We start from the raw sequence: 12206 nt of genomic DNA, 5'->3' as shown, positions 1-12206 counted from the left end.
ATAGGAAAAATAATAAATATTTCAGGCCTTTGGGCCATTTGGTCTCTGTTGGAACTGCTCAAGTGACCACTGCAGTGTGAAACTAGCTATAAACAATGTATCAATTAATAGGTGTGGCTGTGTGCCAATAAAACTTTACTAGCAAAATAGTTCACTGAACTGGATTTTGCCTACAAATTGCCAGCCCCTACTATATACCATTCTATGTAACAACTGCACAGAAATCCATTTATAGATATCATAATTTATTTAGCTAATCTCTTATTGACAGACATTTGTTTCCAAATTTTCACTACATTATGAAGAACACTGTGAGAATGTTACTTGTGAAGACATTTTGATTAAATTGTTCACTTCCTCCCAAGTTGCTAAAATTCTGAATCAAAGAGTATATTCATTTTATATTTTGGAGTGTATTGCTAAATGCTTTCCATCAAGACTGCACCAATTTATATTCTTAGACCCAGTATAGGAGAGTGTCTGCTTCCTGGGATCTTGATCAACATTGTAGCCTGTCAGCCTTTACCTAAAACAACATTATACTGCTTATATATTTACATCTTTATTTCTTGTGAAATGAAGATATATATGAGTTTTTTAAAATTATTATTATGATTTGTACTTTGTGAACTGCTTCTTCGTGGTATCTGTTCAATTTTGGGGGGGGATGTTTACTTTTCTGCTGACTCTTAAATGCTCTTTATATATTAAGGATAATGCATTACTTTTTAATCATGTTAAATAATATCACATGGTCTGATTTTTACAACTTTATAATTTTTCTTGACAAATAAATTTTTAAAACACTTCTGTAACCAATATTATCAATTATGCTTTAAAATGTTTTTCTCACCCCTAACATTATAAAATATGTCCCCAATATTTTCTTAAAATACTGACTCTATGTAAGGTGAATCACTTCTTTGTGTATATTCTAAACTGTAAAATGGAAGCAATGAGCACCTACCTTATTCATTCAATAAATATTTATTAAGCACCAAAATGATACCAGACACTTTGTAGGAGCCAGAATGAATAAAGCAGACTGAAATTCCTGAGCTAGTAGGGCTTACATTTTGGTGCCTGCATCCACAGGGATTAAGGGAAATAATATAAATAAAGCCTATTTGCTATTATGATTTGCTGGGTCTTTAAGCAACTGTGTGCCTTATTCTGTACTCTCTTAGTCTAGAATGCACTTCCTTTTTTCATCTGAAATTCTCACCTGTCAAAGCATGGACTTATCTACAAAAAAATCTCTCCTGATCACCTCTTATAACTTTCTTCAGGGCTCCTCTGCTACGAGCTTCTTTAGAGCATTGGGCTGATTCACTCTGCCTTACAGTGAAAGCTCTTATATGAGCTGACTCCTCATTAGCCAGCAAGCTTTCCACAGGCAGTGGCCATGACGCCTTCATCTCACATGTATTCTCCCATCACCTACTCCAGGACCTGGTCCCATACAAGGCCCCCTAATGGGAATTTGTCAATGTCAAAATTAACAAAGAAATCTACTCAAAAATACCTCCTTTATACATCCTATCAAGAATGTAAACAACTACCTAAACATACAATTAAACTAACTGTGGTCCATGCAAAGAAAAAAAGAAAAGAATAAAGGAGAATATTCCAGGGTTTTGACTGAAGGGAGATTTCCCTCTTCTCTCTATAGCTGAAGGGGAGGCAGAGTTGGAGAGAGTGACATGTACAAAGCTCTCAGGTGGAGGCATTATGGAAAATTCAAGGGCTAAAAAGAAGACCAGTATGGCAAGGTGGGTGGGGGCAGGGGGTGGGATGGGGAGGAGAAGGGGTGACGTGGGTTTGGGTTGGGTGTGTAAGATGAAGCTGGATTGGTGAATGCAGTCATCTCCCACTGGCCTAGAAAGCCAAGGTCAGAGGTGTGGCCTTCCCTGTAAGAGCTTTGGGAAGCTCTGCAGGTTTTAGGAAGGAGAGTAATAAAGGCCCTTATACTCAAAGCTATGGCTTTTCCAATAGTTATGTATGGATGTGAGAGCTGGATCATAAGGAAGGCTGAGCACTGAAGAATTGCTGCTTTCGAATTGTGGTGCTGGAAAAGACTCTTGAGAGTTCCTTGGACTGCAAGGAGATCAAACAAGCCAATCCTGAAGATCAACCTGAATATCCATTGAAAGGACTGATGCTGAAGCTGAAGTTCCAATACTTTGACCACCTGATACAAAAAGCTGACTCATTGGAAAGGACACTGATGCTGGGAAAGACTGAAGGCAAAAGGAGAAGGAGGTGGCAGAGGATGAGATGTTCAGATAGTACCACCGACTCAGTGGACAGGAATTTGAGCAAACTCCGGGAGATAGTGAAGGATAGGGAAGCCTGGTGTGTTGTATGCAGTCCATGGGGTCTCAAAGAGTCAGACACGACTTAGCGATTGAACAACAAAAACAATACTTGGCCTAGCATCATCAGAGCTGGGCTCCGGGACTGAGGCTGCTATTTTTTGCCTGGCAAACTACACAACCTCCTGTTCCTTGGGTGGAACTAACCCCACCTCTCTGACTGAGAGGCTCCAGAGAAACACAGAGTAAGCTTTGCAAACTTAAGAGTTCTAGAAATGGAAGAGTCTGCCATTGAATGCAAACAGCTCCAGAGAGAGAAGCCACTGCAGAGAGGAGAGGTCAGTCAATGGCAGGGGTGCTGGAGCCTGCTACATTTGGACCATGGTTTCCTTGTAGATGTTTCATCTATAGCAAGTTACTGGCTTCTCTGGGCTTCAGTTTCTTCTGTAATAAAACAGAACTCACCTCATCAGGTTGTCATGAGGATTAAATGAGTTGACAAATGGGAAGAGCTTAGCATACAGTGAGCACTCAGAAATGGTAGTTATAACATTATTATGACCACCGCTATGATGAGATGACTTTCCACCACCACCCACTTTCTGACTGCAAAGGGCTAGTGAATAACACATGGAGGGCAACATAGTGTTTGGGTCCAGTCTATAGATTCCAGTTTGATTGGTCTGAATTAGAACCTGGCCATGAATATTTTTTTAAGGCTCCACAGGTTTACATAGTCAGCAGGTAACAAGCTGAACTGAAACAAAAAGTGGAAATCATGGGAGATCTTTCGGGGTGAGATCCAGAATGATACCTAAAGGATAGTCCAATCTCTCAGCCTTAACTCTTCTTATCCTTTACCAAAAGAAGAATAGGAAGGAAAAAAACAAAACATATCTGCCCGTCTAAATTTTGTATGGCCCAAACACATGTGTATCAAGTATGTGTCCTGAACACACATGTATCAGGTGTGCAGACATGTGTGAACACAGAAACACTTGCACATTTACCTTGTGGGGCCTATGGAACCTCCCCTTTCACAGAGAATACTCCTCAGTTCTGCTCTGTACACTAGTCTTTAACCTGTCCAAATGGACACACTACCATGGTGCCTATGGATGGCAAAGCTTGGCCTTTTCTCTGTTTTGGGTTTTGTTACCCATCTTTACTCTTTCAATTGCTAAAGTTTACATGGTTTGAAAAAATCACATTGTTGGTATAAATAGTTGGTTTTGTTGGGCTGGATAAGGCAACCACCAAAAATTTTTTTTTTCTAATAAAAATTAAAGGTCTTTTTTTCTTGCTAATTGTGGGTGTAAGTATTAAGCCTTTACAGGATAACAAATATTGGTTCTATAGTTGTTTAATTGCCTATCTTACATTTTAGAGACAGCTTATATTTCAAAGTGACCAAATAGCTGAAGAAGACTTTCTAAAACTTAGGCAAGGCAGCCATGTCTACTCTTATCAAATTAAGTAACTTAGTTGGAAACATACTTGTTTTGTGTTTCAAATGTTCTGTTTCTAGTCTTGATCCTTTCATAACTAGCTGTGCGATCCTAGAACTATCTTAACTTCTCACCTGAAAAATAAACCAAGTTGCAATTCTTCGACAATGTCTATGACATGAAAGGCAAGAAGTACCTAGCACAAGAAGGACTATTTCAGGCAGATGACACCTGAATGCAAAATGTGATCCTGGCCAAATCTGGTAGATTGCTACCTTTCTTAAAATTGATGGAAGATTCTGTAGAAGAATGTCCTTGTCCTTAGGAAACACACATTGAACTATTTAGGGTTAAAAGGGCATGATGGTTTCAACTTTAAATGGTTCAGAAAAAAATGTGTGTGTGTATATATATATACACACATATACACACACACGTGAGCGTGTATGTGTGTGTGTGTATTGAGAGAGAAAAAGAAATAAATACAGCAAACCAGGGAAATGTTAATTGGTAAATCTGGGTAAAAGGAACAGGTACGAGTTCTCTGTAATACACTTGAAATTATTCTGCAAGCTTGAAGTGATTTCCATACAAACAAACAAATAAAGGGGTTGCACTAAATAATGAATAAAGCCCCTCATTCTAAAGTTCTATGGACTGTGGTAGTTGTCTTTCATAAGTTTACAAACAGCAGCAGAAGTGCGAAGCCGGTGGGGTGTGGGAGAAGCTCCCCCACCTCCGCCCGCACCCCGCCCCCACAAGGGAGACTCTGAGCAAACACTTGCCCTTGACTTGTGCTGTCTCCTCCAGAAGCCGTGTGACTGGAAAGTCTGGTTCTGAGATAGGCATCTGCAGGGCGATCCCAGGGAGCAGCCCCAGCTACAACAGAGCCCTCTGGCCTGGCGCAGTCCCTCGTCTCTTCTGGTGACTGAGGGAAGGACACTGACACTCCAAGCGGGCGTGGAAGCTGACTGGGACACTGGCAGACCCTGGCTTGCCCCTGACTGACTGTTCAGAACTGAGGCCTCAGGCGTTAAAAGGAAAGAAAAAGATTATCTTGTCCTCACTCTAGTCTCCCTCTGATGGACATCACCTGAGAGCACTGCTGGAGGCTTTTGGCTCTGTTGCGTCTTGTTAAAACTGTCCTCTCTCTTTAACAGCCATTTCAAGGGTTTATACTGTCTCATCGCCCACAAAATTCTTTTTCATATGAGTCTTCTCAGGGTACCATTTTTTGATACCAGTGAGATCTGAATCATCAAAAGATGAAGCCCAAGGTCCCGTGAACCAGTGGTGGCGAAATAAAGTTACCACTAGCATACGTATCCTTGGAGGTAAGGAAGTTGTTTATTTTTCACAGCTAGAAATGTTTTATTTTTTAACCATTTTTAAAATTGAAGTATAGTTAATTCACAATGCTGTGTTAGTTTCAAGTGGATAGCAAAATCATTCAGCTATATATATATGTATCTGTTCTTTTTCAGATTTTTTTCCATTATAGGTTATTTTAAGATATTGAATACAATTCCTCTGTAGGCCTTAGCCTTTTACCTGTTTTAAATATAGTAGTATGTATCTGTTAATCTCAGATCGCTAATTTATCTCTCCCTCACTTTCTCCTTAGGTAACCATAACTTTGTTTTCTATGTTTGTGAGTCTATTTCTGCTTTGTTAAGTTCATTTGTATCATTTTTTAGACTCTACATATAAGTGATATAATATGATATTTTTCTTTCTCTGACATTTCACTTAGTATGATAATCTCTTTAAGTCCATCCATATTGCTACAATGGTATTATTTCATTGTTTTTTACTTCTAAGTAATATTTCATTGTATATATGTACCACATCTTCTTTATCTATTAATTTGTCAGTGGACAAATTAGATTGCTTTCATGTTGTGACTATTATAAATAGTATTGCTATGAACACTGAGGTACATGTATTTTTTTGAATTAGAATTTTTGCTTTTCCTATATGCCCAGGAGTGGGATTATAAGATTACATGGTAGCTCTATTTTTAGTTTTTTAAGAAGCTTCCATATTGTTCTCCTTAGTGGCTGCACCAATTTACATTCCCACTGACAGTGGAGGAATATAGGAGGGTTCCTTTTTTTCCTCATCCTCTCCAGCATTTGTTATTTGTAGACTTTTTAAAGATGGTAAGCCATTCTGAACAGTGTGAGGAGATATCTTACTGTAGCTTTGATTTGAAAGAAATGTTTTATTATTTTATTTTTGGAATATCCAAAAAATACAGGTCAGTATTAATACTTCTCAAATATATGAATAAGGTGGTGGATACAAAGATCTCTTCTACTGCCATCATGAACTCCTGCAGGCTAGGAACTGCATCTCATCTATCTGTGAGCTCCTCACAACATCTAATGATGAGTTCAAGAAATGAAGGAATGACCCAGCATTGCTACCTGTAAACATCAGCTGAAACATGTTCCTTCCCTTCAGATCAACCATCTTGGACTAAATCAATATCTTTTTATTTAAGGAGAAAAACTGTCAGGATTCAGGGGAATCATTTATCTGACCTTAGGAGGATCTTTTTCACTGAATGGGCTTCCCTGGTGGCTCAGTTGGTAAAGAATCCGCTTGCAATGTGGGAGACCTGGGTTGGATCCCTGGGTTGGGGAATGATTTTCAGGTGGTATTTGTATAAAGTAGAGAGATATATCCAATAATTCGCAAATATAGCAGCCATTGTTTTAATACAATAGATGGGAATACAAAGTGAAAAACATAAGCCTGAAACTTAAATGCTTTTGAAGAAAAACACAAATAAATAGGGTAACCAAGAAATTAAAGCAGTTTGGCCAGTGCCAACTGGAATGTCTACCTAATGTTGACAGTAGCAATGCTTAGAAAATCAAAGCAGTTAACTCTTGCTGACATTGACTGAAAAATGGCTATAAATAAGTTCCCTGAAAAGAACTGGAGGAGAGGAGAACTGGCAACACAGTTGTACAAACACATAAGGAAATTCATGAAGCTGAGGGAATAATGGGAAAGGAGAAGAAAGAGAAAGACACATGTGATGTCAAACTCCTGTTCTCTTCCTCAGGTTTCAGATCCCTTTCAGATGGCACCACCCAGCAGCTTTCTCCACACTCAGTCCTTCATCTCACCACAAAACGTGCAACAAAACAACTGGGAAGAACAGAGCAAATGGATGGCGAACCGCCTCCCACAGCACCTCTAAAATGTCTGACTTTTGAAATGGGCCTCTTGTCTGCAACTTGTTTGGTCCACAGTAAATTCCCAACAAATCTGGACTAATAAAATGTCCTTAAGAAGTGAATCTGCAGAGTTACAAATTTTAGACAGATGTCTGGAGCCAGACTAACAACAAGGAACTGACTTTTCCTCTTTGGCACCACAAGATGGTTGTGTAACAGGTTCAAGCTGATGGGATAGCTATTTAAGCCAGAGTAATACACTACAACCAATGCTTTTGAAAACCATGAAAAACCCAGCTCCCAAACTTCCAATAGCTTGTTGAGGTTTTCTTTAACCCTCCAAATGAGGATCAGTCAACATCAGTACAGAAAAAATTTTACCCACAAGAAATTTTTATACTCAAGTCTACTAATACTGGTTTATTTGCAGCCCAACTCTCTGAAGACAGCAAACCGTGGTATTGGCTGCCCTCTGCAGTGAGCTGCTGAATTCAGCAAAATATCAAGATCAAGAAAATGCCAAATGCATGTAACTAATTCTCCTTGAAATCCAGAAATGCTGGCAAGAGAATGAGTTCTTATGTCTAGGATTTTAAAGTTGAGGGTGTGTGGGAAAGTAACATACCGCCTCCCAATCACTCAACCCTAACCTGATGTTCAACTGTCTGTGAGGCTAGGGTAAGCTTGCCTGTTGATTTTGAGACATTAAAGTAAAGTTCTAGGTGAGATCCTTTGTTGCTGAATCACAAATCAACCAATATCACAGAGCAATACTTAGAAACTTTTCAGAGGGTTCTCTAGACTGAGAACTTCCATGGTATGTGTTTTTAAAATATGTTTATAAATTATTTGAAAGTACGCCCAACAAGAAATGGAGGCTAATTTTCCTTCCCTTAAATATGAACTGGGCTTAGTGACCTGGATCCAATGAAGAAAATGAGGTTGGACGCGACATGCTATGACATTTGAAGCTGAGTTACAAAAGGAAACTCGGCATCTGCCGAGCTCTCTCTTGAACTGCTCACCCTTAAAATCCATCTGCTGTCCTAGGAGGAGGTCAGGTCAGTGAAGGGGCATGGGCATGCAATCCAGCTGACAGGCTCGCAGCAGTCCCAACCAACAACCAACATCCACCAGTTGATGTCATGGGTGTCACCTGAACCCTGTGCCTGAGGAAGCCTTCAAGAAAACACTAACTCCTACTGTCCAGTTACCATCTGACTGTAACCACGTGAGTGAAAACCATGTAAATGAGGTCAGTTAACTCCGAGATCCATAAAAGGTAATAATAATGATAATAATAATGTATTATTTTAAGAGAGAAGCCTGTCAACTATGGCTCGCTGATAAAGTCTGGCCTGTAGAGCTTTTTTCTACAGCCAGCGATCTAAGCTGGGTTTGGTACATTTTTAAAGGATTGTAAAAGAAATAGAACAAAACAAAGAAAAACATGCAACAGAGACCATATATGGCTCTTAAAGTCTAAAACAGTTATTCTATGGCCCTTTATAGAAAAATTTGCTCACTACTGTGTTAAGCCACTAAGCTTTTTAGAAGGTTTGTTACACAGCTATAAATAATTGGAACACATGGTACCTTTGAAACAAAATAAGCAGTGGGCATATGCTAGATTCAGAGCACCATGAAAGTGACACTAAAAAGCCACAACTTAACTGCTATCTGCAAGTCAATTTTTATCCTATCAATATTGTACAATATTCTAATTTTACAAACACACTTGATCAGCCAAAGTGAAAGTGATGGTAGTATGATTCATAAACCAAGAAGAGCATCTTAAACATGCATCTCAAATTTGATTCTGGATTAAACTCCAAATTCTCAGAGACTCATTAGTAATTTCAGTAATAACAGCTGGCATTTACTGAGTCTTTACTATGTTCCAGACACTGTTCTAAGCTATTTAATATTTATTATCTCACTTAAGCTTCGTGACAATCCTTACATTTTACAGATGAGAAACTGAAGCAGAGAAAATTGATCTAACCTGTACAAGATCACACAGGTAATAAGTCTGCAGCCAGGACTGACTTGTACCCATGAAATTTGTCACTGCACTCTGATGTTCCTATCTAGAAAAAGTATCTAAGCAAGACACCCAGTCCTGTGTTAAAGAACGCAGCTGGCTTCCGCAGAGTGGCCAGCACCCACTGAACACTCTAAGCAGTCTTCCTGTGTGCTCTCCTCTCACAAGGAATCTTGTGTCTCCATCCTGGGTCTCCATCTCTTTCCCCTGGAACCTAGGACTTCCAACAACACTAGTTTTTCTGTTGAGAGTATCTGAAACGCCTAGGCTAGCCCCAAACTACAGTTAGTTTTAAGCTGTTCTTTCCAAACCCTTAAAGTCTTCCTCACATTTTTCCTCTGGTTTCTGTCAATCGACACATGGGAAATTACACTTGCTGAAGGAAAGGCTGTCAGGAGAGACACAACGTAAGTTCTACATTGCCAGCTCTTGGCTAAACAAAAGCAACAGACTGAGCAAGAGCCAGTGGTCCAAACCACTGTTAGGACCAGAGATCATGAAGAATGAAATCAGCATCAGTTTCCTCAAATGTGAAGTGGAAGTGATGACACTCATCTTTATGGTTTGCTGTATAGCTAGTGCCAAGATGTATAAGGGCCTAATCATTCAATTAATGGTGGTTATAACTATTGCAATTTTAACACAGAATTTGCCTCTCTTTTAAAGAACTGATAATTGACCAATGACATTTCACTGAATAACTGGAAAAGTTGTTAATCACAAAAAAGATCCATGTTCATGAAAGCAGACACAAAGTATGAGATGCTGCTTTCCATTGGTCACACATCTTTTATCTTCCTTTGTAGCAAGCCTTTCACACTGGAAGGTGTGGTTTTAATTATCTATAAAAATGGCCCCTTCACATTCTTCTGTCCAGCTAAACCTGGCACAAATAGCTGGAGATCAGTGTGAGAAAAAAAGGGCAATGCTCCCACCTGAACAGCATGCAAGGCCACCTCAGCATAGTGACCAAAGGCATGCACAGCACCTTGTCTACTCACCAGAAGGGAAAAATAATGAGGCGACTGATCAAAAACACGGTGGAGAAGATGAAAAACAGGGTGTTACAGGTTTGCTTCCATCCGGCATAAGAAAACATCTTAGCAGACTGAGAAAATAGAAAGAAATTGCATTCAGATAGGGTGATAGTCATGTAAAATTAAATATCTATAAGTTAAATTATATCTGGGATTTGCTTCAAAATCTTGGTGGGGGTTGGGTTATGGATAAGAAGTAGATGAAATAAGATTGGTCACATTAATAACTATTAAAGCTTGATGGTGGGTCCATTGGGCCCATTGTATTCTTTACCTTGTCATATGTTTGGAACCTTGCATAATACAACATTTAAAAAATTAGTTAGAATGACTGTAATATTACTCTTGTATTACAATATTACAAGTGTAATATTACATAAGCACTACAAATTAGCATAACTACTTTTAGCATGTACGTTAGCTTGACGTTTATTGAATTCCTCCATTTAACTGGGAGGAGAGCTGGAGTGAAGAAAGGCTGGTATATGAGTGAAGCCCAGGGCTGGGCTGGGCACGCTGCAATCAAGGCAGCTACTTTCAGGCGGATGATACAGAGAATGGAGTTAAGAGGCAGCCCTTAGGGCCCTAACCTGGTTGAAGCAGAGTTTCAAGCACTTGATTTTTCCTGCTTACTTCATGCTAGTCTGTAGTGTTCATATGATTTGTGTTGCGTAAAAAGAATTACAGAAAGTGCTGTTTAATGTGGTATTAATGTAATGAGGATTCTCTTGCATTATCCAGCGTAGCTCAAGGCTGAATGGGAAAGTGTCTGAAGTTGGGGGTGGAAGCTGGGCAGAAGTGTGGCTTAGGCCTGCCAGTTTTAGAACTGAAATCTCCCAGGAAAGTCAAGGTCCATCTAGAACAAGAGAAGCAGCTTATTACACTTCAGGAATGGTTTACACTGCATTTTCCATACTTTTCCCTATTTACCAAGGGGTAGGAATGTGATCAGGCTACTGTGTTAGCAGAGGCCCAAAAGGAAGTAGCCTTCGCTGCTGAAATGGAAGGCTGGCATGCCGGCGAGGCAGAACTTGGGTATGGGGAGAAAGCCAGAAGCTTTCAGGGCTTGGAATATAGGGAGCTGTTTGAAGGGTCCACAGCCAGGCCTGGCAGGAAGCTGGAGATGTGCATAGATGTGAAGAGAGCCACCTGAGTTGGCAAAGTAGCACTTCTTTGGGCCCATGTACATGCCACCTATCCTGGACTGTGCAAAGATGGATATCAGACAGTTACCTCTCTCCTTTGCAGTCAAGATACTGCTAAAGTGTTGGGTCCTGGATCCAAGCTTAACATGTAGAAAAAGAGGATCATAAAGATACATGAAGAAGGCACAAGACTGCCTATGAGTAAAAACTGTAGATGTTGAGGCTGTTCTTCCTTGCAAAGAAAGAACTAGGAAATGACCCAATAACTCTTTTGTTCAGTCTCCATCTTTTGGAAGGTCTAAACAGGGGGAAAATTTGTACTCTGTCTGGGTGAGTTGAATTAGAACTTAACTGAGAGGATGAACACTAAAACAAAATATTCAAAGAAGCTATGGAATAGGCACTCCTGGAGAACATCAAAAATAGGCCCTATACTATTATTCAGTGTTGTTTCTACCACCAGCTGATAGAAGGTACTGGCCTTGCTCACTGAACCTCAAGTTAGATCATGACTTTTAAATTAAGAATGATTCATGATCATTAACACCATGAAGCTGTTCTCATAGTTTACCCATGTAGGGACTTGAGTTTGACATTTTATTATCCTTCTTTTTACCTGCGGACCTCAGAACAGTTTCAAACAGTAATGAATATATATATACATACATATTCATATGCATATATATCATATATATGTATATACATATATATATCATAATATATCCTAAGGTATAAATATGACTTCTCATGTTACAGTTGAGGATAGAAAACAAAGCATTAAGTGGTTTGTCCAGGTCACCTAGGGAACCTATGTCATATCAATGTCAGGGTAGGCAGGAACAACACGGTGCTTATTCCCAGTCCTAACACCTAAATCTCCCTTTTAGTAACTCAATGAAGCTGTTTTTATGGTGGACACACACCAAAGGCAGTTGAACTAGAGGGCTAGAAGAACAGAGTAGCATAAAGTTTTAAAGTCACAGCCAATGTGGTCTTAATTTTCAGGAAGGTTACTGAGATATGATT

At 39.5% G+C, this 12206-nt stretch overlaps 1 protein-coding gene across 1 annotated transcript in view; it reads right to left on the bottom strand.

Annotated features, from left to right (window-relative positions):
* Window positions 1-12206, bottom strand: part of CERS3 (ceramide synthase 3) — a 120387-nt gene that overhangs the window by 62759 nt on the left and 45422 nt on the right. The window contains exon 8 of the mRNA XM_061159718.1: window positions 10000-10106. Coding sequence (XP_061015701.1) covers window positions 10000-10106 — 107 coding nt within the window. The remainder of the gene's footprint in view (window positions 1-9999; window positions 10107-12206) is intronic.

This window comes from Dama dama, chromosome 13 (assembly GCF_033118175.1).
Source record: "Dama dama isolate Ldn47 chromosome 13, ASM3311817v1, whole genome shotgun sequence".
Lineage (NCBI taxonomy): Eukaryota > Metazoa > Chordata > Mammalia > Artiodactyla > Cervidae > Dama > Dama dama.
This window is presented reverse-complemented; position numbering and strand designations above follow the sequence as displayed.